Source organism: Mytilus galloprovincialis, chromosome 2 (genome assembly GCF_965363235.1).
Source record: "Mytilus galloprovincialis chromosome 2, xbMytGall1.hap1.1, whole genome shotgun sequence".
Classification (NCBI taxonomy): domain Eukaryota; kingdom Metazoa; phylum Mollusca; class Bivalvia; order Mytilida; family Mytilidae; genus Mytilus; species Mytilus galloprovincialis.
Genome location: NC_134839.1, coordinates 74,801,976 through 74,829,563, shown reverse-complemented (window position 1 = coordinate 74,829,563; position 27,588 = coordinate 74,801,976). Strand labels below are relative to the sequence as shown.

The window sequence follows — 27,588 nt, the reverse complement described above, 5'->3', positions numbered from 1 at the left end:
GTTTAGAGACAAACGCCTGTGGGGATCTAGATGAAAGCGACGAAAACGACACAAACACATGATAACTTTTATTCTACTTATTTTTTTATCTTTCTCTCAGCGTGTTAAAAGGTTAGAAATGAATGAACTTGTTATTTGAAATGCCTTTACAAATAAGCTTCTTGCAATAAAAACGAAGCAAATAATGAAATTAATAAATAAGTTATTGAACTGTGAGTTTAAAAGACGTGTATATAAATATTTTGTATGTATATAATAATTGAACTGTCACGATTTTCGGTAACTATAAGTTTACCATGTTAAAGGACGTGTACATATATTGATTATTACAATGAAGTTCAATGATTACGAATTTACGTGGTTATGCTTCAAATAACAACTTGTTGAAGCAAAAGGATGTGATTTAGTTCATATAAGCGGATTGCATACTTTCAATGTATGTCATGTATTAGTATACATATATTAATATACATTTCTTCAAAGTTGGTTGTGGACATTTTATGTAAGTAGCTTTGTTTAATTACAAAATTACAGTAAATGTCTTGTTTTTCATGTTCTTGTTTTAATTTAAATGGCTCACGCCTGTGTTCAAATTTCTCTTTATATTTTTTTTTCTTCAATTCACACTTTTTACTAGTAAATGAAAGCAATATAGTAAGACTTCATCTCGCTTATAAATAGTTATTGTAATGCAAATGAAAATATCTGACTAATGTGAAACACACTGAAAATTTAACAGTACAGTTAATTCCAAAACCATGTTACTTACGCATTTGACTTTACAAAAATCATGTTCATGTCAACCGAGTATGAGTTACATCTTAATGATGTAAAAAATAAAGGAAGGTTTTATTTTAAAGAACAGAAAAAATTTTGAAAAGAATCAAAGTTAATATGAAAATACATTAAAACTTGAATCAAAGGTTTGTTATTGTCAAATACATTTGATTTAATTCTTGTTGACACAAATAAAGTTAGATTTGTAAAAATAATAAGGTTTGTCATTTCACAAAAGTAATATTGAGTAATATCCCTATATATATAATGTTTTTATTTCAGACACTTTATCGTGTTCTTCAAAAATCGTCAAGGGATAATCTTTAACCTCCGGCTATTTTTTTTTTCTTGCGGAAATTAGCTTGTAGTAACCAGTGTAATCGAAACATTTAAATTTGAACATGCAAGTAAGTGAAAATAAAATGTACTTTTTTCTCGTTTTGCTCCATACCGTGATAAATAAATCTGATTAAAATCAGATCGTTCACTTTTCTTTGTTAGATTTATATATGTTATGGCGCGTTAATCAGATTGGACCTAGCCTGACATCAGTAACGAACGTACAAATGCCAATACATTGAAATGTCATCAGTGTAGCTATTTCGTTTATTTATTTTTTGACCTTCAGTGCTTTCATTAATGTATTGTATAACCATTGATAACTTTCCGAAGAAATGTTTATAAACTTTGTTAATGTAAATGTCAATTTTGGACATGTTTTTTTTTAACTTTAGATTATATTGACTAGAATATATGATTATGTTTCTGTCATCTTGTTCAGTTTCTTTTTATTTTAAAAGTAGTTTGACAAATATAGTAATGTATATACTGCGGATAACTGTAGAATTAAAGATTCGTCGTTGTTTCACTTTTAGGCAAATAAATAGAGATATAGAGATAAATATCTTACTAACAATAACGTGTCATATAAGGGGTCTGTAATATGAAGATGGATATATGGCCTTTAACGGCATCATCTTCGCTAGCCAATGATTAGTACAGTTACGATCCTATAGTTGTTTATATCCTCGTCCTGTGTCTCTGATATCTAGTTGTCTCGTTAGCAATCATACTACATCTCCTTTATTTCTATATTATGTCGGGAAAAAATAGTAAAACCCAGGGTATCTAAGGTTGCAGGACAACATTTTGTTGCATACTATGAAATATTAATTAAATATTTGGCTTTTGTAAAAACAAAGGCTCGAAAATTCCAAGTACTATGGTTATGTTTTCCTGTGAAATCCTTTGATTTTGTAAATTTGATTTTTCCAGACCAATACCTTCTAACTATGAATATGACACTTAATTCCATCCTGTATTCATTTGTATTGTCATGCAGAATAACTTCTTCAGTTATGGACTGTCGTTCCACTTGTGTATGTTCACTTTATATGTTATCTTCATTGAGTTGTATTTGGACACATTTCTATAAATATATTTATCGAATAACTAACATAACTACTACTGTCGATTTTATTTATATAAGTGGGAACGCCATAACCCAATAATACGTACAAAGTATAGTTACTACTGTGATGATGTGTTTTCATATATTTTCCGACGATTACCGAAATTAATAGAGTGATTTAAAAGGAGTTATAAATCTCAGTGGCAAACGAAACATCGCATGAACTTATTCTACTGATTTTTATACTGGTTACCTGACAATTCAATTGAGGTAGGTTAAGACTTTTTTTTAAATTCAAATCCTTGAATACTCTTGCATTGCATTGATAAGCGATTTTTTTTTAAGAAACTGACCATTTTTTTTAAATTCTTCTTCATTCTTTTTTGGTGGTTTCTAAGTTTCTTATTTCAAGCAAAGGGAAAAAAACGGTTGTCGTATATGTACGGGATTAAAAAAAATGAGCATATCATATACTGTAAATTCAAAAATCATTGCTTTCGTTTTTGAAGAATTAAAAAAAAGCAAGATTAATAATTGCGATTTCCGGATAAACCTGGGGCCTTTTTTTTCGAAACTGTCCTAAGTTTTGTCCTAAGAATTTCTTCGGACAGAATTTAGGATAAAGTTAGGAGGCTTAGGACCGACTTACGACACGTCTCAACATGCACATCGAAGCTATCTTAGGAATATCTTAGCTAGGACATCCTAACCGATGTCCTAAGTATTGGCGGAAAAGAAAATACAAATTGAATATGAAAAATGAAAATATGATATCATATGTTATCAACATTTTTTTTTAAATATAGTTAATTAGAAACTAATTATTAGTGTTACATTAAAGATAATAAATTATTATTGTATAATATTTGTACTTTTAAACTCTATAAAACAAAACATAAGACAGAAATAATAACTACGTATCATATAAAAATTTAACAAACTAATTGTAAACTAGATATATAATCGGTAAAAATCATTACATATTTTTGAGTGAGTTGATTCGAAGTGTCAAGGTTTCACTGATATTAACAATTCAAAGGCAAATCTCGTGCATTTTTCATATAAATACGGAGAACTTCAACTATTTTACTACTGCTAAAAAAAATAATACGTGTGAAAATGAACAAAAGACGAAATTGAATATAACCTAAAGTTATGACCATCCTAAGACCATCTTAAGACACCTAAATTGGTATCCTAAAGTTAGGACAATTCCTAGGATTTTCTTAAGTTGAGACATGTTTGATAAACCCACTTATGACTAAGATGTGTCTTAGGACACGCCCTAATCCTAAGAGAGCTTCGATAAACAGGTCCCTGGTCATACAAGAATTTATCGGATTTTCGAATAAGAGTTCCGATTATTGCGAAATTCACACAGGCGCAATACTCGTTACGTATTAGTAAAAACCTCACAACAATATCCAAATTACGAATGAGTATGTGGGAAATATATATATATATATACAAGTACACACCTGTGATATCGCGGGTCCGTGACTGAATTAAAGTATATAACTATGCCTAAGCCTTATTTTAGTAATTGGTATTGTCATCTGATAAAGTCATGTCGATTATAAGATACACAGTTTTCTCTGCTTTCAAATCTTTCTGTTTGAACCCGTCGACCTGGAACTTATCAATTATTGGAAATATTAATTATTTGGAAAACAAAAGGTCCAGGCTATCCAGGAATGGGGTATTTTTTAATCAACAGCATTGTCCTATATTAGTTATCTTAGAAAGTCTTGCTGATTGCTGAATAAAGCTACAATAGGGAACAATTTGACAATGATTGAATTTAGTAGTGTCAGCCCTTTGATTATGACCCGTGTATATAGCAAAATCCTAAATACACCGTTTGGTGGTGCGCCTGTCAAATGCGGAACGTACAGATAAGGTAATAGCTAACAGGTGAATATACTATTGGTATCGGTATCGGATTAGACCCGGAACTTGTTAATTATTGGCAATATTAATTATGTGGAAAACAAAAGGGTCTGGAGTGGTGTAATTTTTAATTTACACCATTGTCCTATATTAGTTATATATAGAGTTGAATTCTTTGATTTGTCGTTTTTACCCGATGACGGCTGACAAATTGGACCTCGTAATTTTAGTATTATAGATATATATCAAAATGTTAAGGTCACATGTATATAGAACTTTATTCTTCAAATTAAGATTTTTGTTGCACTAAGACGTCTATAATTTGTTTTAATGTAAGAAAGTTGTGACATTATTTAGTCGATGAATAAATTTAATTTTTCATTTTAGATTTTAAGATTTCATTTTCAATATCACCAAACAAATCTGTCAGAGACTACCGTAGCGTGAATTAGTTTCATATAGATTACAACCGCCTCAAACATATTACTTATTGTTATGTTTTATATTTGAAATAAGTAAAATTTGCCATAAGGCTATAACATGTATCATGAAATGAAAGACTATAATTGTAAATGACTATTTGTTACCTTGTACACCAGAAAAAGGTAAGTTAAGTATAATATGCACTAAAACAAACGCACCATCACTAATTTGTATTTACGTGTAATTATAGTTGTTGTTTCGGGAAATTTGTTATTTGGTATTGTTAAAAGAATAATTAATCAATATGCTACATAAAAGATTCAAAATTCCTTTTCCATGCTATTTAAAATAGGCGAGGGTCAAAAGTTAAAACGAAAGAAGTCCGCATTACGGCAAACATAACAAATAAAGTTGGTTTCAAAGGTTACCAATTCACCGTGACCAATTCATGCTGCATTGCAGGAAGATCTTAAAATTTATTTGTACTTTAATCAAACTTTTGATAGTTTAATGCATAACTAAACAAATATTGTTTTCTAGAAATTAACATTTATGGTCCGCCATCCACTCATATACTCATATTTTCGCATAACACATGGTAAAACTTTTCAGAACATGTTCTAGCATTACACTTAATCCATCGGATGTGTATTGATTGATAAGTCTAGGTGACCAAAGTTTATTTAGCGCCTCCCCCTTTCCTGGGAAAAATTTAGTTGATTATATAAGGAATCACTGAAGCATGACTGGATCGGCCCTTTTTAAGTCTGTCAGCCCCCCCCCCCCCCCTCCCCCCGCACTTATGAAAAGTTCTGGATCCGCCACTGTCATTGCTGACACATTAATCAAGCTGTCGTGTTATCCCTCTGACTCGTTAACTTAATGATATGTCATACTGTATGTGGTTTCAAATAGCTTACTTCAAATACATGTGGACTTCATACCCTAGTTTATGGTATTGAATAAATGATATATGGTTTTTTTTTTTAATTTAAATAAGTTATTTTGACTAAAAAATTGCCGGTGTAGAGAAAGAGTTTTACAGATCTGTCAGTAAAAGGGGACATTCTATAGGTATGTTGTCCCTCCGATTTATTTGTAATAATCGCAAACGTATTAACCATATGTAACATTTAAGGCAATTCTTTTAGAAACTTTTATTGGGTTTTAAAGCGTTGACCGAAGCACTTCATACTTAGCATCTTGACAAGATCAATGTTATATAAATTCTGTATGACTTTTGTTTACTGTTGTTTGTTTTTTTGTTTTTTTTTGTTTTTTTTGGTCGGTTTATCGTTAAAAGTTATGGTTTTTCATCGACTTATTAGTCTGAATATGCCCTTAGATGTCTTCCGTATCTATTCAGCAAGGCATTCTTTAGAAGGTATGTATGCCCACGTCAATGCGTTATTTTATTCTAGTACTTTTTATTCGTCTATAGGATTGAATAGAATAGAATAGAATAGAATATTTTTATTTCCCAAATTACAGGGCCCATAAAGGGCATAAAATCAGATACAATTAATTTACATAATTGGTAACAACAACAATAATAGCGGCATATACATATATCTTTGGAATATAAGCATTGGTCAGAATCAAACCAAAACCCACATATAGAATGAAATTCAAAACAGTGTGGCTGTGGCCATTGATTGACACATTAAATTCATCCATTGACTGGGATAATTTAGGTGAACGTTTGTATGTAACGACCACTGCTCACTATGTACTTTTTAAAGACACTTAAACTATGGGGTCACCAAAGGTTCTCAACACCTTAATAAAGTAATTCGAAAAATTAATCAGAAATAACACGATGTTTTGATTTATATCAATTAAATAAATCAAAACATAAAGGTTATTCCTGATTAATTTTTCGAATTATTTTATAATTAAAGTCGTTAAGAAACCTTTGGTGACCCCACAGTTTAAATGTCTATCGTAGGTACGTCTTGAACAGTGGTCGTTACAGACAAACGTTCACGTAAATTGTCCCAGTCAATGGATTAATTTAATGTGTCAATCAATGGCCACAGCCACACTGTTTTGAATTTCATTCTATATATTGTGAATAAAAGAATAATAAAATTATATTATATGCATTTATTCTCAAATTATTTACTTGACTTAGTCTCAGTGTTCATACCTGATCTCCTTAATTCAAAACAGTCACAAATATAACAGCCTAGATTTTCATATATAATCTTTAGGCAAAATAGATAATGCCTAGTTTGATAATGATCAATCAGCTATTTTATATACTTTTCCCTCCATAACATTTTTTATTTATTCCATGTGCGTAATATTTTGTCATTAAATTTGAATGAACACATTTAATTCTGATAGGGTAATGTTCGTATAGTAAGCCATTTAACCTTTGGTTGACAGGACAGAAAGGTAAACAGTTGCCAGTTTAATGACCATAATTATCATCAATAATGTAAAACTAGAGGCTCTAAAGAGCCTGTGTCGCTCACCTTGGTCTATGTGAATATTAAACAAAGGAAGCAGATGGATTCATGACAAAATTGTGTTTTGGTGATGGTGATGTGTTTGTACGTCTTACTTTACTGAACATTCTTGCTGCTTACAGTTATCTCTATCTAGTCTATGGAAAATGTTAGTAAAAATTTACAAATTTTATAAAAATTGTTAAAAATTGACTATAAAGGACAATAACTCCTTAGGGGGTCGATTGACCATTTCAGTCATGTTGACTTATTTGTAAATCTTACTTTGCTGTACATAATTGCTGTTTAAAGTTTATCTCTATCTATAATAATATTCAAGATAATAACCCAAAACAGTAAAATTTCCTTAAAATTACCAATTTAGGGGCAGCAACCCAACAACGGGTTGTCCGATTCATCTGAAAATTTTAGGACAGATAGATCTTGACCTGATAAACAATTTTACCCTTTGACAGCTCTAAATGCTTTGGTTTTTGAGTTGTAAACCGAAAACTGCATTTTACCCCTATGTTCTATTTTTAGCCATGGCGGCCATTTTGGTTAGATGGCCGGGTCACCGGACACATTTTTTAAACTAGATACCCCAGAGATGATTGTGGCCAAGTTTGGATTAATTTGGCCCAGTAGTTTCAAAGGAGAAGATTTTTGTAAAAGATTACTAAGATTTACGAAAAATGGTTAAAAATTGACTATAAAGGGCAATAACTCCTAAAGGGGTCAACTGACCATTTCGGTCATGTGACTTATTTGTAAATTTTACTTTGCTGAACATTATTGCTTTTACAGTTTATCTCTATCTATAATAATATTCAAGATAATAACCAAAAACAGTAAAATTTCCTTAAAATTACTAATTCAGGGGCAGCAACCTATCAACAGGTTGTCCGATTCATCTCAAAATTTCAGGCCATTTCCCCTATGTCCTATTTTTAGCCATGGCGGCCATCTTGGTTGGTTGGCCGGGTCACCGGACACATTTTTTAAACTAGATACCCCAATGATGATTGTGGCCAAGTTTGGTTTAATTTTGCCCTGTAGTTTCAGAGGAGAAGATTTTTGTAAAAGTTATCGACGCAGGACGACGCAAGACGACGCCGGACGCCGGACGCCGGACGCAAAGTGATGTGAAAAGCTCACTTGGCCCTTTGAGCCAGGTGAGCTAAAAAAATACATTTTCAGCATTTTGTAATTTTCCATTCGGATTGCAGTTATTTACTCAAATCACAACGGCCAATTCAGACTTATGATCAAACAAAACGTATGGAATTTTAAGTAAATGTCATATTATGAGGGTCTAGATGGGGAATACTGGAATAAGGTAAAGAAGAGAAAAATAAGCTAAAAAAAATAAAGAATAGAAAAAATAAGCTAAATAAATAAAGAATATTTAAAGGACACAATTTATACAATAAAGAATAGAGAAAAGGTACAAAAAATATCATAGCATACTGAAATGAAGGACCCCATCCATATCCTCAAATTTTAGAATCAAATAAAAGACCGCGACACCATAAGTTCGCAGTAAGTTCTTGCATCGATATTCTATCAATAAATTATGTACACCTCTAGTTAGCTAGTTTTTTGTTTATAGATATAAAAAGATGTGGTATGAGTTCCAATGAGACAACTCTACACAAACTACAAATCCCCTCACCCCCACCCCCACAAAAAAACTAGTGTAAAACCATTTAAACGGGAAAACCAACGATCCAATCCATATAGAAATCGAGACACTAGAACCATGCACTTATTAACCACATCAATAAACGACAATTATTGAACATCAGATTCCTGACTGAGGACAGGTGCAAACAATTGCAGCGGGTTTAAACGTTATAATGGTACCAAACCTTCACCCTTATCTGAACAATATTGTAACATCACAGCAAAGAAAGACTCACTATAAAATATCAATTGAAATAGCTTAACTCAATCAAAAGACGTAGTAACGTAAATTAAGTACTAGTACATATTTAACTATATATATAGCTCAATGGCCTTGTTAAAAAAAAAAATTTTTATTTTACCCGCTTCTATCTGTAAGTTTCCAACCAATGTTTACAGCCTATTACTGCAATTGGTTTTTGTCCAGAGAATGTATGAAATAGTTGCTTTTGAACGTAAAGCAATGAACAATCAATCAGTATAGTTTAACATAGCATTGCTTTGCTCATTTTTTTCTATTCATTATCTCACGCAATCAAATGTGTAATTATTCCAATGCAGCCATGCTTTAGTCGTAATTGTTACACTTAGCATTGTGAATACAATATTGCTTAAATTATCTGACTAAATATGAATAACTTAACACTTCACTGTTTAACACGTCTCTTTCGAACTGTATAATTTTAACATTGAAATGGACTTAATCACAAATCTTCATAAACATGTGAGCTGTTGTTATTTGTTTTTTTAATTTCATACTTAAATTTATTAACACTTGGTATGTACAATATTATATGATAATCAGTTTGTCACATTTGTCCTTTTCACTGGGGATTATCTGTAAATCAAGAGATAACTTTACAGTAACACGGGCATGTCACGCTAGTCTGGGACATCGTTCACCGCTTGACATCAAATATGAGGTATAACCAGGAACCATGCCTACATGTTCATCCATAATTCTTTTGAAAGAGAGTATAGAATGAAATTCAAAACAGTGTGGCTGTGGCCATTGATTGACTCATTAAATTAATCCATTGACTGGGACAATTTACGTGAACGTTTGTCTGTAACGACCACTGTTCAAGACGTACCTACGATAGACATTTAAACTGTGGGGTCACCAAAGGTTTCTTAACGACTTTAATTATAAAATAATTCGAAAAATTAATCAGGAATAACCTTTATGTTTTGATTTATTTAATTGATATAAATCAAAACATCATGTTATTTCTGATTAATTTTTCGAATTACTTTATTAAGGTGTTGAGAACCTTTGGTGACCCCATAGTTTAAGTGTCTTTAAAAAGTACATAGTGAGCAGTGGTCGTTACATACAAACGTTCACCTAAATTATCCCAGTCAATGGATGAATTTAATGTGTCAATCAATGGCCACAGCCACACTGTTTTGAATTTCATTCTATATCAAAAGATGATTTTTTTTTTTATTTTCAGAAATGTTACCTTCTATACGATAGTTAAATTAGTTTTCAGTTCTGATATTAAGATATTTCTTCATGAACATGCAAGATATTCTTATAAAGATGGGACGAAATCATTTTTACTTGTTATTAACTATATAGTATATAATTAAATTCAACTACGTCAAAAACCAACAAAATCAGGTATGTATGTTTTGTCACATCAGAACTGAGCATGCCCAGTTTTACAATTATCTGCTGAGCTGGGCATGCATTGTTTTACAATTTTCATATGATCTGTACATTATGCACAATTCCCAGGAAATTGTACAAACGAACAGTTCATATATATACATGTAAAACAATAAAGCATAGATCATCAAGCAATTGTAAAACTGTGCATGGTGATGTACGTAAAGGAATACAACCAGGTCCATCATACAATTGTTAAACTGTGCATTCGTTTATAATTATGGAATGCACAGCTTTGCCAAAGTTTGTTGAACTGAGCGTGCATTGTTTTACAATTTTTATACGATCTGTACATCATACACGATTCCCGCGGAAATTGTACAGCTGAGCAGTTCATTTATATATGCATGTAAAACTGTGCATTCGTTTATATTTATGGAATGCGCAGTTTTACTAAAGTTTGTTGAACTGGGCGTGCATTGTTTTACAATTTTCATACCTGATCTGTACATCATGCATAATTTTCCAGGAAATAATTGCAGTTATTTTATATTCATGTAAAGCAATGAAGCCTAGATCATCAAATAGTTGCAAAACTGTGCATGCTGATGCACGTAAAGGAATGCAACTAGGTCCACCATTGTACTAAAACTGTGCATTCGTTTATATTTATGGAATGTGCAGTTTTACCAAATTTTGTTGAACTAAAAGTGCATTGTTTTACAATTTTCAAAAGATCTGTACAGCCAGGGACTTTCTATATACTAACAAAAAAGTGTTAGAATCCTGACTAAAGATCGCAACAAGTTAACTTATTAATTCCTTCATTATTTGTTTGTACAGTTGTACAGTTACATGAAGGCGACCTTATGTGGCTTAAATCATACTTGCTTATAGTGATCAGAACTTATAAAACTTCCTGAATTGTGCATGCCCGATAAGTCCGATATTTGTCTTTTTGGGCATGCCCAGTTCTACAATTATCTGTACCCATTCATACCTGGAGCACAAAATGCCTTTTACAGTATAAGGGATTGATCTTTTTCAAACTTTAAACTTTAATACTAGTAAGCACTAGAGTAAACCTATGTCAGCTATAAGCTAAATGAACAATTATGAGCCATTCTTCTTGGATAAACCGTTTTTCAAACTGTGTGGCACACAAATCAGACTATTGCAACTAAAAGAAGGAAAACGTTTTATATCTCTTTATGTAATTCATTCTACATATCTATAATACTAAAATTACGAGGTCCAATTTGTCAGCCGTCATCGGGTAAAAACGACAAATCAAAGAATTCAACTCTATATATAACTAATATAGGACAATGGTGTAGATTAAAAATTACACCACTCCAGTACCTTATCTGTACGTTCCGCATTTGACAGGCGCACCACCAAACGGTGTATTTAGGATTTTGCTATATACACGGGTCATAATCAAAGGGCTGACAATACTAAATTCAATCATTGTCAAATTGTTCCCTATTGTAGCTTTATTCAGCAATCAGCAAGACTTTCTAAGATAACTAATATAGGACAATGCTGTTGATTAAAAAATACCCCATTCCTGGATAGCCTGGACCTTTTGTTTTCCAAATAATTAATATTTCCAATAATTGATAAGTTCCAGGTCGACGGGTTCAAACAGAAAGATTTGAAAGCAGAGAAAACTGTGTATCTTATAATCGACATGACTTTATCAGATGACAATACCAATTACTAAAATAAGGCTTAGGCATAGTTATATACTTTAATTCAGTTACGGACCCGCGATATCACGGGTGTGTACTTGTACTATATAATATTACTAACAATTATGACCCGGCCTCAAGTTCAGTATATTTGTAGAAAACAAAAAAAAAGATTGCAACATAAGTTTTACTGTCTTTTGAGCATATACAAAATGCATATAAAAGTCTCCCAAAATCATAATTAAAAAAAATAACGCTAACGGCCGTCCATAACAACAAAGGGACGTTATCCAAATAGAAAGGTCATAGTTTGAAGGCTGCAAGTTAGTTAAACCCATTTCAAAAGTTTTAATGAACGAAATCGGCGTTTAGATGATGAAAGGATACGAATCCTTAGGATACAGATGTCAGTAATTTGCTTTGTCAGAAAATTCTAACGTTTATAGTACTTTAATTGTATCTGGGAGTAGGACATTTTTCTAAAAATCCGGGAGATCCTTGCACACAAGTCCACACAAGATACTTCGATAGTTATTGGTCTTTTACGTAATGAAAAGTATTAGATCCCGACAGCCTAAAATTTGATAGGATTCGAAAAAAATAATTGAAAATTAAAAAACTTGTTGAATGAAAACTGATAAATTAAAGGATCACAGCGCCGTGATCAGCTGTATGTCGAGAAAAAATCTATGGAACGCTGATTAAACAAAAGATATCGATCCAGTAAAACCCGGAAAAAAAGAACCAACTTTTTTCGATAAAGTAATTTCTTCTCGCCCTGACGCTCTTACACACGGCTGTTGACACGACTCGGGGTCTATATGAATAGTGCGAAACAAAGACATTTAAGCGCAGACATTATAGCCCATTCTAATGCAACAACGTTTGTAACGTTCATTTTGATTGGATAACGTTACTTTCTTACATGGCATTACAATTGATGCTATGGGACGTACGCGCAATCGCAGACGGCATATGGCAGATTTTAAATACATGTTTTAACGTTGTTTTCTGTCAGTTTCATTAGAATGGAAATAACAATATTGTATTATAAGCTCCGACGGCATCAATTTGGAATTTGATGGTCGCAAATACCCGTTTACTTACGCGTCGCCAGTAAACTTTTAAATTTGCGACCATCAAATCTCCAATTGATGCCATCGGAGCTTAAAATACAATACAGTTATCTCCTAATTTTAGCGCATGGTTAATCCGTTCATCTGTATTTTCGATAGACCATTTTAGCGTAGGGTTAATCCGTTCATCTATATTTTCGATAGCCCATTTTAGTGCAAACTTACCTGGTTGAATAATGTTGACTAAAACCACGAACAATAACTTATGCTTGCCTTATGTGTAAGCTGTTTGCATTTACAGTTTATATAATCTTGGACATAACGTTATATATACGTTTCTCTTGAATACGAGCATGAAAATGAAATTGAAAACAACAACATTTATCAAAATAAGAAGTTAGATACATGTTCTCCTCAATCTAGATAAAATAAAGAAAAGGAGCAGTTCCTACTCAAAGTTTAAGAACATAATTGCACAAGGGGTATATCAAGTTAGAGCCCTTTACGTTTGTTCTCTATGATATAAATTTCCCATTTGAGTTATGACCTTTTAGACTTTTAGTGTACTATTGTAGTTGTCAGAGTATTTTTTTATATTGCGCTTTATTGATTCTTTTAAAATTTATTATTCATAATATATCTGTCGCTTAAATCGGCATTGGTAATTTAACTTTTCCCTAAATGAGGTTTAACATATTGCGCTTATATGAGCATTGATCATTTAACTTTACAAGAAACGAAATTGGATTAAAAAATCTTGCGCTTAAATGGGTTATCCTTTTGCGCTAAACGTCATTTTTTCCGCTCATATGTCCTGTCAATGTGTCAAAATGACCTCCGGCGTATGCATGATCTCTACATATTTGATCGGTTGCTGCCAGTTAACTTTATTTTACAAAATATTATTGCCAAAAGATAATCACTTTTTCATAATATAGCTTTCTATTTTTATTCACATACAGTTTATCGTAGTTTTCATATATATCGATGTTTATATATGGATTTTTGATAAAAGTAAAAATTAACATCTGTTGCAATCCAGTTGTTGACATTTTATTCATATTAGTATTATTTTTTACAGAAGACAAAAATGTGTAAAATGACCTACGATCATCATGTGTAATTCCAATGATAGATTTGGGACCTTAAGTAAAGAATGGAAAACTGCAATGAGAAAAGACCTGTTGTCGCGGCGGAGCTACAGACACAAAAAGAAACAGAAGAATCCACTAAGTCTACAGAACGAAACATCTTTAAAATTGAGTCGGATTTATTAATTTATAAACTTTTCTATTTTGGTTTCGGAGGAGCAATAGGATGCGTATTCCCATTTCTCTCAGTTTATTACAAACAGCTTGGTTTTAGTCCAAATCAAATTGGAATCATTTCTGGAGTTAGACCGTTGATTGGATTTATGAGTGGTCCATTATGGGGATCAATCGCAGACAGGTGTCGAATAAGGAAGATGATGATGTTGATAAGCACTTTTGGATGGTTAACTTTTCTAATGGGGATAGGATTTGTTCCTCCAGCTGCAACTACGGATAAAAATTGTCAACTTGAACTTGTATTTGTAAACTCTACGCTAGGTCTTCACAATACAAGTTCAGGTAAAGATGCTTTATCTTCTGTATACAAAAAGTTAAGTACAAGTGAACAGAACAAATTGCTGGAAGATAGAGGTTGGATGTTTGTTGATTCACAACTTATACGAGTATTCGGCATGGTCATAGCATTGGTTATTCTAGGGGAAATAGTACAATCTCCACTCTCTGCACTCTCAGATTCTGGATGTATAGAACACATAGGAATGGAGAATGTCGATAAATATGGGTTTCAAAGATGTTGGGCTTCATTTGGTTTCGGTTTATTGTAAGTATTACTTATATCAAATTCGTTATCTCACGAAAAAACATCTGACTAATTGAACTAAGCTTTATACTTGCTTTCGGTTAAGTATCTATCATTATTAGTTTTTGTTTTAATCCAGATAACTGCTTGGGTAGGGTTGGGGTACTGTACTCACTGTGAAATGCATGGTTGGGATGCGCCACTGGAATAGGTCAATATTCTAACCTTTATAATATTAAAGAAGTTGAGAAATTTGGATAAAATATATTAAAACGTTGAATATTATTATATCATAATTACTAAAATGATTAGTATTTTAAGTACAGCAGTCTTAAATGAATCAGATATTATTTGACAAATATTCTTTTACTCACCATGATATAACTATAACAATGTTCTTGTAAAAATTATAACAATAAAACATATTCATTCCAGGCCGTGACAAATTGGGTTGAATTTCAAAAGTATATCTGTGTACAATCAATAGTAATATAATATCCAAGTTTGATTCCAGTTAATTTCCTAATCACTGCACTTAGTTGGAGTCATTGACTTTCGTCAAATATGTATTGATAACTAATTTCGTTAAATTTGATTTGGTTTTTACCCAATTACGACAATTTTTCAACCTTATTCAACAAATTATGTATATATATGCCTAAAATAAGTAGCCATAAACGTGAAATAATTCATGAAAACAAAATGTTAACTTTCCTTCCATGTATATTGAGATGTACAGTGAGTTAATTGTACAAAAAAATGAATGGTTAAATAATAAAAAAGGAGAAATGTATGGAACGCCATGTTTTGTTAATGATCAGCATTATATGCAGTGCTCACAACATTATATGCAGTGCTCGCACCATTATATGCAGTGCTCACACCATTATATACAGTGCTCAGACCATTATATGAAGTGGTCCAAACATTATATACAGTGGTCACAACATTATATGAAGTGGTCACAACATTATACGTTTTTTGTTGATGAAGGTGATGATCGGTGAAATGACAGTTTATTTTGATTTTTGCAACGATCCTGGAATTTATCGAGAATTTTTTCAGCAATGAAAAAGATTGTATTTATACCAAATATGACTAGCTGAATTAACCTTTTATTACAGTGAACCCCAACCATAAATCTTTAGAATAAGTTCCCAAAGGTAAAGGGTTTCAGTCTTTTTGGACTCAAAAAGCTGCAAAAACTATTCAAGATCTGAAATAGAACCTTTTTAGTGTTAACGTTAATTCCGATTTGCATGATTCAAAAGCAAATATTCTGCACTTTAATATACCATAAAATTCTGTTTACATATATATCAAAAAAGATTTTTTTTATATCTGAATCTAACAGAGTTTTTCTGCAAATTTCCAGATCTCTAGTTGTTGGTGCTGTTATAAATAAAACCAGAACTCCAGTAGAAGTGTGTGGAATTAGTGTGACTTTCAGTGACTACCATGTTGCTTTTTATTTCTTTGCTGGATGTATGATAATAGTAATCATTTCGGCCTTCATGTTTTCCTTTCCGGTACGTACTTTATTATTGAAGTGGTTGATAGAATGTAATTTTCTTTTTATTTCAGGGTTAACAGGTTTCCTTCTTTTTATTTTAAGCTCACCTTGCCCATAGCTAGTCATTCAAATTAAATAACTCCATTTTATATACAAGTTTTCAGCTGAAACTCGGGTCCTCAAACAGCAATTGTCAAGTCAAATCTAGATAAGGCTATTGAATCAACGCATTTGTGTCACCATTGGCTGAAGCGGTACTAAGGAGAAAGAAGATCTTTTCATTTAGCTTGGGAAGAAATATACCGCAACTATATAAAGCCATTAAACGTTAAACAGTAATTTCTGAAACTTCATGCAGTGATGAAAACGTCAGTGATGAAATGTTTTCATCGAATGAATATCATTTAATGATTGGTTATCATTGTTGTAGCAATACTTTCCAGTAAAAGGTGTTTTTGTCTAAAATTCAAATTAACTGAAAACGATCGAGTTTGGGTGATCAGATAAAAAAACAGCTATAAAGTTTCGATCGGTTTTTTTTTTTCAAACTATAGTCTATCAAAAGCTACTCCCCTGGCATTGAAACAAATTTGCGATAACACTTATCTATAAAAAGAAACAATGGCTATATTTTTTTCGGGGTTGAATTAAAGAACTAATGGATAATTTCTGGGAATAATACATTTTGTACTAGGAAACCCTGTCTTGAATGTCGTCATTTTAAAAACAGCTGTGAAGACAACTTGTAAGTGTCCGCAAAATTATGTCGTTTTCGATGGTGAAGGTGGTAATTTATTTATACTTCATTCTTGTACATTATAACCAAGTCTAACAGATAAAGTATGTGATCGAGTTAAGTTGAATTGTCAAACTAGATGAAATATTAAGACTTTTCTAACTTTGGAATTGGAAAACTAAAGGAATAGGGATATTAAGGCTTGTTTTCGGCCACAGAAGATACAGTTTTTGAAAACTATTCAAAATTTGCACAACATAAGAAAATGTATAACTTGAAACATTATATGAATCTGTTGAATTGTATTTACTCGGCTAGACTTTGTACACTTTGAAATTGTCAAGATTTAAAATGACCTCTAAAACCATATTCTGGTTTGTTTAGGTTGTCGAGTTGCTGTCGCTCGTGTAATTCAGTTTGAAAGGAACACAATACCTTCAATAAGTAACAAAATATAATGTTGTTTTCAAGTATATGAATACTATATTATATGTTTATCTATATTCCAGCATGAGAAAGCTGCCAAAGCAGACAACAAACCTAAACCAAACATAAAACACACATTTAAATTATTTATGACCCCTCACTACTGTTCATGGCTGGTATGCATGTTTGTTATGGGCATGTGTAATGGTGTTATTTGGGCCTTTCTGTACTGGCACATGGAAAACTTGGGTAAATATAAAATTTTCATATTATAATGTGTACTTTTAGATTATTTTCTTTGAACCATAAGTTTTGTTCTATGGTATACCAATTTCTCAAAGTTAGACAGCCGATTCTGAAATATTGAAATGTAAATTAACTGGAAAACTTATACAACTATCCGGTCATAAAAGAAGATAAAGGGCGCATTGCAACACATGTAACCCAATTCCTATGTAACCCATAGGAATCCTTCATTTAGTTTACTCCCTAATATCCAGAAAGGGCACCATCCATGTTCTATCGAATGAAAATTTGAGAACCATAGCTGCACAAATTTCGTAGGAGATTTTGCGTTTTATAAATTTTACTCAAGTACCACAAAATAGGACAAAATACTTTGCAACTATATATTTTCTTATATAAAATAATATGATGATATATACAATTGCATCTAGCAAATGTTACATTTACATGTATATATGCCATTTTTTATAGTTTTAAAATAAATTCTTAATTTGTTTACAGAAAACACAGCTAGGAATGTTTGTTTCTCCGTAATATTTAAAACTAGGAATTTCTAAGTTACTCCAGATCGGGTTTTGGTTCGTTTTTTGTCTCCTTGTTGAAACGTTGAATGTGAGACGAATAAGTGCTTGGCGTTTCTCTGTCCGGCTTTGTAGGCACTTTCATGACTTCAGTTCGTGTCATAATTTTATAAAACCAAAACTTTATATCATCAATATCTTGGGAAAATGGAGAATATAATTTTATTAACCAAAAAATATTTGTAAATGAGTTATGATAGTTATATGATATATATAATATGTAGCCTAAGTTATTGAGTGGTCTTTCGCGTCGGTCAAAGTGCAAGGCGACTTTGTGCCACGATATTTCTGCAGCAGGAGTTCGGTTCCCGGCCAGGGAAGAACAAAACATTTGCTTCCTCAAATTTACAGATCTAACATTGTTGGGCTGATATTTAAAGAAATAAATTTATATATATGACAACTAACACACTTATATTATTTATTTACAGGTGCTAGTCAACTTTTAATTGGTTTATCATCTGTAGTTAACAACGTTGCTGAAATTATCACTTTTTTCGTTATATTTCCACTAATAAAGAAAGTTGGTGTAATGCCTTTTATGATATTGGGTATCTTGGGATATATAGCTAGATTTTGTGTATTTGCTTTTATCAACAATCCATGGTTTATACTTCCTGTTGAAGTTTTACAAGGTATGTAGGATATTTATATACATGTGTAAGACCAAATACTTAAAAATGTAAATATTTCTGTATTTCATAACTAGTTCATTTCAATTTTACTTGCTGTAAAAATATTTTAAGGGAAATTTATCATGAATGCATACTGAATTTGCAGTTTTCGTTATTAGACGTGCAGTTCTATCATATCTTTCATAAACAAGAGGCAACGTAGTTTACCGATGTAACTTTTTTGTGAATCCATATAAACCAAAATTACTAAAAACCAAAAGAAGCACTAGACAGTTTAGCGTCCGTTGCTATGCATGCATTTTTTCGCCAATCGAATCCGCGCTGATTGAATAATTTACAATGGGGAATAATCAATCAATAAAATTATCTAAGAACAGACTTCTTTTTCTGTTCCAAATAACTTTGCGCTTGAGAAGTTAAAGGCCAAGAACGTACCCCTGTAAATGAAGCCCGAATATGAAAACACGTAATGTATATCAGTTAACTCATAAATTCATAAGGTGCCAGGTGTGTTTTCGTTTTGAGATATGTTTACATCATACGATAAGATTGAGGGTTTGTTACTACTAAAAAATGGAAAGTTGAGAATGAGAAAGCTAAAATCGTAATGTTTGTCTCGCTTCCCAGTTTTAAGTCATTTTAAGTTGACAACGGTATATGCGATGCAAACACTCATAGATATTTGGGTTATTGAGTGAAAGAACATCATCAATATATCTGAAAGTAAAATTAAATAACTGTACAAAACGCTTGTTCTTTTAGTTTTTTAATAGAGGGTTTTGTATAAATACTGCATCAATGGATTAAAACAATAAGTCGCCCATCAGGCATGCCCAATAAATACTTCTGCATTGACTGTTCGTTGAAGAGACAATCCTTCAAACTCCATACAAATGTTGTCTATCAATCAGTCCAGAGTTTTTAATGATATTGTCATTGGTGTTTTTATGTTTTGTTGTTGCAATCAGCGTTGTTTTTAACAAAGTAAAATTTGCCATGACTTTTAGCGAGAGATTTAGATTTTGCAGTACAAGCCCCGTTTAATTGGAATATGTATTTGACCATTAAGTTCAGTTTAGCGAATAAAAGTACATATATAACAATACTGTAATCCAAGGTAAATTAAAAGACCATAAAATCTGAAAAATATCAAACATTATTAGTCAACGGAACGAGTGAAATACAACAGAAATATCCCCTAATTGGTTCAGATATTTCCCGAAGAAAATAATGGGTTAAACCTCATTTTATGGCTAGTTTAACCTCCCACTTTTATGAAAGTTGTTTACAGAAAATAGTAGACTAGGAGGTAGTCAAATCAATTTTTTTTTTTTTTTTTTTTTATGTTTTTGCAAATCTGAAGACTATGAGAAAAAAAATTGAGTTGATCTTAAGGATTTTTAAGAATGCACATCTGATTGAAAATGCTTCCTTAGTATATATGAATAGAATATTTTAATAGGTTTTTTACTGTAGAAAGAATGGTAGAAAGAAGTTAAAAGGATGTTTAGATCGATTATCAACAATGACCGATTATTTATTAATTCATACGGGTTCTTTTTTTAAGACATTTTCATTGCCCTCTTTATGCTAATCCGAGATGAGGGACCAAATATGATTTTTTCTAAAATCTCTTTAATTAATATATAGAAATAAAGAGATGTGGTCTGCGTGCCAATGAGATAACTCTCCAACTAAGTCACAATGTTTAAAAGTTAACAGTTAACGGTGAAAGTAACACCTTCAACACGGATCATTGGCTCACACCAATTAGCCACCCATAGGACCCCAAAATATACATAAAAAACACGTCTACAAAATAAAAAATCTATATGACCAACTTGCACAACTGCTATTTTATTTATAAAAATGACAATAAAATTGAGAAAGGAATGGGGAATGTGTCAAAGCGACAACAACCCGACCATAGAGCAGACACCAGCCGAAGGCCACCAATGGGTCTTCAATGTAGCGAGAAACTCCCGCACCCGGAGGCGTCAATCAGCTGGCCATTAAAAAATATATACTAGTAAAGTGATAATGGACGTCATCACTAAAACTACGAATTATACACAAGAAACTAAAATTAAAAATCATACAAGATTAACAAAGGCCAGAGGCTCCTGACTTTGGACAGGCGCAAAATTGCGGCGGGGTTAAACATGTTTATGAGATCTCAACCCTCCCCCTATACCTCTAGCGAATGTAGAAAAGTAAAGGCATAACATTACGCACATTAAAATTCAGTTCAAGAGAAGTCCGAGTCCGATGTCACAAGATGTAACAAAAAAAAATTAATAAAATGACAATAATACATAAATAACAACAGACTACTAGCAGTTAACTGACATGCCAGCTCCAGACCTCAATTAAACTGATTGAAAGATTATGTCTTCATCATATAAATATCAGGCACAATCCCTCCCGTTAGGAGCTTTGTATCATACTATCATAAAATATATGAGAAGAATATAACCTGTGTCATGCCAACAACTGTTTTTTAAATAAATGTGTTTACTCCCGATGCAAAGACCCTATAAGTGAATCAATATTAAAGCCAAAATTTGCAATCTTTAATGACCTGACAACAGTGTCGTAACTATATCCCTTCTTAATAAGTCTGTTTAAATGTTTTGCAAGCTTTTGAGGTTAATACTGACATTTTTGTGCTTTGTAAAGAATATAACCATAAAAGATTGGATGTGAAATACCTGGACGTATAAGATGTTTACATGTTACGAATTATTTCCTTATACCGATGATAAAATTAAGTAAATGTTTTGACTAGTTTGTGATATCGAAAACTATAAATTTGTAATAATTTTTCAGTAATACATAAATTTCTCTCGCTAAAATGTAATACGTTGTTATATACACGAGCGAACCGTACAAGTTGAAATATATAAAAACCATAAGATGGTGGCAAGGGAACGTCACAATCTAAACATGGATAATTAATGTTATGAAATGAAAAATCATCTCTTTTATCATAATTTTTTGTATTAAGCTTCCCCTTAATGATATAGATATCAAGATCGAGGAAAGGGCAGTGGTCATTGTTAGTATTAGCTTTATTAAAAGTAAGTTCAACGGGATAAATTTCTTTAGTAAACATACTGAAGTCGTCATTATTGAGAGCCAATATACCATCCAAATATCTAAAAGTATTGTTAAATTTTTGTAACAAATGTTGTTTCTATGGGTCTTTGCTAATTTTAGTCATAAATTGTAACTCATAACAATACAAAAACAGGTCAATAAGTGGTGCACAGTTAGTCCTCACTGAAATTTCAATAACTTGACGATAATTGGAATCTCCAAAGCGAACAAAAATGTTATCAAGTAAAAATTCAAGCGCATATATAGTATCAAAGCATGTCCAATTTACATAGTTCTTTTGTTTCTTGCTACTAAAAAATGACATAAAAGAGTTTGAACATATGTATTCGCAGTCTGACTTTTTAAATGCCCAGTTAATTATAGGGATGTGATTTTTTTCTTAATGAAAATACGAGGCAAAGTGGTATATAGGGTAGAAAAAGTCAAAACTTTGAACAGGTTCAAAATCACCAATATATAATGCATGCAATTTATCAAGTACTTCCAACGAGTTTTTGACATCTTTACACAAATATGTTTATGGAAAATAGTTCAGTTTGAAGATCATATGACGAAAGATAAGTACAAAGCTGGGGCAGTTTTAAAGCTTCAATTGTATTTTCAGGCTTCACGTTTGCTGGTGTTTGGTGTGTACTGACCGTATATTTTTGCAATGCCGTTCCTATGGAAATGTTGGGTACTTTGCAAGGTATTATACATGGAGTGTACTGGGGTCTCGGATCCGGTACGGGAAGTATGATAGGTGGTATACTGGTGGAAGAACTTGGAGCTAAGAACACGTTTTGGGTCTTTGCTGGAGTTTCTGGATTTAATTTGATAACTTTTAGCATAGTACAAATTGTAAGTTATAGCAGTAAATTAAGTATACCTTGTGAAGACTTGTTTATCAGCAGTTTTAAATCGAAGAAATTGTTGGTAAAATATGTATTCGTATGTCCCCTTCTTGTGTCGAATAATATGTGATACAATTACCAAGACATACGTTTATGGTATAATGAGTCCTTACCTTAGCAGTGAATTTAGTAAATACAACTTTATTATATGATCATAGTAAAAGTTTACAGTTGCCAGTTATCATAATATAACACATTTCTCTACAATATACACACTAAATTATAGGATTTTAAAACATGTTAAACAATTGTATTGTTTTAACAAAAAGGTAACAGAAGAAACAGTGAAAGTGTACAAAATGAGAACGAAATTGTTTTTGTCCTCAGTTGGATCATTAAAGCCCAAGGCATCAGTTGTTTATCTTTTTGAACCTGTCAAAATGAAAAACTTTATAAACCTCATGAGTATGAAACGCTTTTCTGGATTTACCTTCATCACTGAGTAGGCTCAAAGCCGAATATTTGAAATACAATAATATATATAAGAACGAAAACAGTCCAAGAGCTATTTGACAAAAGAGACTTAAAGTTTAAAAAAACTCAGACAAATCGTTCGAAGGTCAAACCTAATTTGCCTGTGCGAATTGAAACAGCTCGTTTTAAATTCTAAAGTTTAAAACAGACAAATTTAGAAAGGACTATCGGGATTTTTAAAAATACAGCAAATTAAATTTAAATCTCCATGAAATAAGTTAGTTTAAACATTACATTTTTGCATTATATAATGTGTGAGAATTACTTAAAAGAGGATCTGATAAATTTTTACAAACTTGATCAGATATGACATGTACCTGCTACAAATGAAAAGATTTGGCTTTTCATGTAAATACTTAGCATTAATAAGACGATAACCTTAAGTGAAAACATGAAGAAAGTCACAATCAATGACACAGATTTTTATTCAATAAATGCACATATTTTAAAGTTATTGTGCTGCTTTATATTTTGGTCACTTAGCGTTGAAAGCTCATTTATTTTAAAAATAGAATAAACTTAATGTTTAGGACCGTCTGTAGTGCATTTTATATACATGCAATACATTGATCACATGTTCTTTTTGATGACTTTTTTTCATCGAACAATTCTTTTTGTAATTTGAGATGTTAAGTGCGTTGTAAATACGTTACTTTTTTTTTTTTATTAAAACATGAACTAGTTTATGATCTTAAATCAATTCACAATTGATATACTTACCTGCTTTTTTTATATACATGTAAAAAGACATTCTTATTTATCTATATATTTCATGTATATATTTTTTTAACCAGTTTGATTTTTTTCAGCTGGCAAAAAAGCCTGAGGCAAGCAAATATGAAGAACTTGTAGATTAAGAAATGAATATTTATCAATCTCAGCATGCTATATGTAGCAGTGGTTATATATTTTACGGATAATCAGATGTCAATAATAATGTTTGCTCGAATCTTTACATCTTAGTGTCACCATTCCTTCTTGTGTGATATTTTTATTATTCCATGTACCACGTTAATCAGTCATGATGTAGTTCGTTACTTGATGAGACATTATTCTTATAAAAATGTGATATAATTTATAGAACAGAAATGTGCATATACATTTACAGAATTATTTAAAGAATTTTTAATTGATAAAAATCCTGCTAGTTATCAAAAAAAAATTTTGTATTTATAAGTTGAAAGTTATGGTTTATTTGTGTTATATTATTCTTGTTACGATACTTATTTTGATTATTGTTATTAAGTATCTGCTTCTTAAAGACCACCCGCTTATTCTTTATTCACACTTAGTATAAATAATTCTGCATCAATATTATTGGTACATTTGAATTCTGAATTTACATGAATATTGTCTTATCGAACTTAAGATTTTTAATGAGATAATTATTTTCATAAATTTTTATTATCATTTTGAATGTTCTTAAACTATTTGTTTTGGTTTTCGAACATTTCCCTTTTTATTCAGTGGGAATAACATACAGTATATACACCACTTAAGAATTGCTTACTTAATGTACTGCGTCCAATATCAGTTCATGACTTTTTAGATATACCAGGTAAAGCGACATAACTGATACAAATCTTTACTAGATTTACAAATCAAACGTAAATGGCATTTGTAATGAACAAAACTACACAGTAAAATATGGGTTATCTCCCATTTTACAGGTGAAAAATTTTAGTACAAGAATTACATTTCATGAAGTGTATGCATATGATTTCGGCCAGATGCCTAATTAAAGTTACAATAAGATAGTCCCTTTCCTTAGTGCCTCTATCAATGACCAACGTTTAAGTCAATAATTGTGGTTGTTGTATTTTTTTGGGACAAGATGGGGATGTCATTAAGACTTTTCAATAATATAAGATAAAATTTGTAGACTAAGTCTTAGTATTTTATATTATTATGGTAATTATTTGGAAATTAAAGTCCAGAAGTTATACAAATCTTCAAACTCTTTTTATGTATGAATCTGAAACCTGGATTCTGAATTTCAGTATCTGAACTTAATAGGCTTAACGATAAGGACAGTCGCAATGCCCACTGGTATTGACGTTTCAGCACATTAAATTGCATTTGTAAAGGTCACCTTCGCCTTTCACACTGCTACTGGGAAAATACATGTTGAAATCCAAGGCAAGTGCAGGGAAGTTTTAATTAAAGATAAGATTCTTAAATTTTCCTAGTTCGTATTGATAATGAAAAGAGTGTTAAAGAAATTTCGTGTATGAATAATCAAGTGAGAAGGTGATTTTAAGATGATCTTTATGTATCACTTTGAGATGGATTTTTTTATCCTGTCGCCATATTATAAGCATGTTTCGAATTATTTTTTTCGCGTCAGAGACGGTGCATTTCGTAGGCTTGCGCTATAAACAGTGTCAAAAAATATCTTATGCCAATATATGTTATTGTTCTAAACAGCATGCTGCACACATTTATAATTCATTTTGAAAATAATCTGTAAGCTAATTTGTTGAACTTATATATATTGGGTTATTATATTTATATCACCTTTGGCCGTATACACTTGGGATCAGTTCTTAAATATCTTAAAATAACAAGAAAGGGTCAGTCAAACAGTCCACAGTCCTAAAGCGTTTCCCCTAACACATTTGGAACATTGTTTATGACAAGATGTTATAGCTTAGATCCGTTTTCAAATAGTACTGGTTATGGACAGCTCTACCCTAAAACAGATTTTCACATTGCTGTTCAAAACGGTTGTAAATAATTCTATCCTTAAATAAAACTTTGGGTTGTTACTTCCAAAATTTGTATATAAGATATAAAATGTGACCACCTACTGTTTTATTTCACTGAAATTAGAATGAAATTAAATACGAAAAGTGTCATATGTAGCTTAGTCAGTATACCTACTAATTAATATGTATAATTCTTGATACATGTAGTACTGTTGACACATATATGTGTAGAACAAAGCGGTTTTAATCTTTTTCATGCATTCAACCAGTTTTCATTTTCAATCAACTTGCTACCACAGCTTCGTGATTCTTTCTGAAGATATTTACATATCACGAACTTAATATTGAACTTTCACAGATGATAAAAAAAAAAAGTAGCTTTTGACGTCAGATCTTGAGTGTATGGTATAAATATTTAGAAAAAGAAAACTTGTAACTGTAAACTTTAAACTTTAAACTCTATATAGATCCCAGCTTCAAATGTAGTTATAGACGTTATTTCAATAATATTTTACTCCTTATAGCTCAACAATTTATAATACACTGTATTTCAGAAATTTGATATAAAATAACATTCTGAAGATTAGTGCAATAGAAGTAATCAGAAAATTTAGTGCAATAGAAGTCACATTAGAATGAAGTGCAATAACTCTCTTTAAAATATAAATTTTGATTCATTTGAATTGGATGTATACATTGAATTATAGCCAGGAAAAAAAGAATTTGACAATGAAATAATACGTAGGTGATCTGAAAATGAAATAGGCAAATATGTTATAATGTAGAAATATCCTTACTTTTTATTATGTAGAAAAATATGTCTTAGTGATTCGTTACTGCATGTTTGTTTTAAAGTTATTTATTATAGTTACTGACTGTTCAAACGTTGTTAGAAAAATAAAATCAAAAGAAAAATGGTGTAACCCTTATTTTGTGAAAAACCTTTGAAAAGTATCAAACAGAAAATTAAATTATAAGGATACTGCTTGACAATATAACTGAACACTAATGAAATAGAAACAAAAGACCATCGAAATAGCAAAATAAGTGTCAGACTAAAAAACATGACAGAAAATAACACGATTACCATACTCCAATTCTTAATACATTTACTTTCTACAAAAGTAGTAAAAAGAGAGAGAAGGTACCAAGAACCCAATTTTTCTTGCATACCTGTCAATTCCTTTGTCCAATTTATTCAATAAAAATAAGACATCTCGTTTTCAATACTAAACAAAAGGAACGACGAGCTATAATTGCTGACTAATTATATTCCTCGTATTTGAAAAAACAGGCAGTTAATGACTAACAACTCATGATCGATACTCGATTTCAGAAGACTCTTATTTTTATCAGTTGAGAAAAAAAGACGAAAAATTT

The 27,588-nt window shown here is 31.4% G+C and overlaps 1 protein-coding gene across 4 annotated transcripts; it reads left to right on the top strand.

The window, feature by feature from the left end:
* The first annotated feature begins 308 nt into the window (after positions 1-308).
* Positions 309-27,126, top strand: LOC143064384 (major facilitator superfamily domain-containing protein 6-like). Of its 4 annotated transcripts, XM_076237169.1 has the most exons (8): positions 309-502; positions 1,060-1,184; positions 14,107-14,897; positions 16,252-16,405; positions 17,635-17,800; positions 18,810-19,013; positions 22,738-22,973; positions 24,310-27,126. In XM_076237169.1, exons 3-8 carry the CDS (start codon positions 14,182-14,184, stop codon positions 24,355-24,357), a joined length of 1,524 nt encoding a protein of 507 aa, XP_076093284.1. In that variant the 5' UTR covers positions 309-502; positions 1,060-1,184; positions 14,107-14,181; the 3' UTR covers positions 24,358-27,126. The 4 variants fall into 4 exon arrangements, with proteins under 4 accessions (XP_076093284.1, XP_076093283.1, XP_076093286.1 ...); XM_076237168.1 differs by lacking the exon at positions 1,060-1,184; XM_076237171.1 differs by lacking the exons at positions 309-502; positions 1,060-1,184 and adding an exon at positions 4,591-4,683.
* Positions 27,127-27,588: the final 462 nt, after the last annotated feature.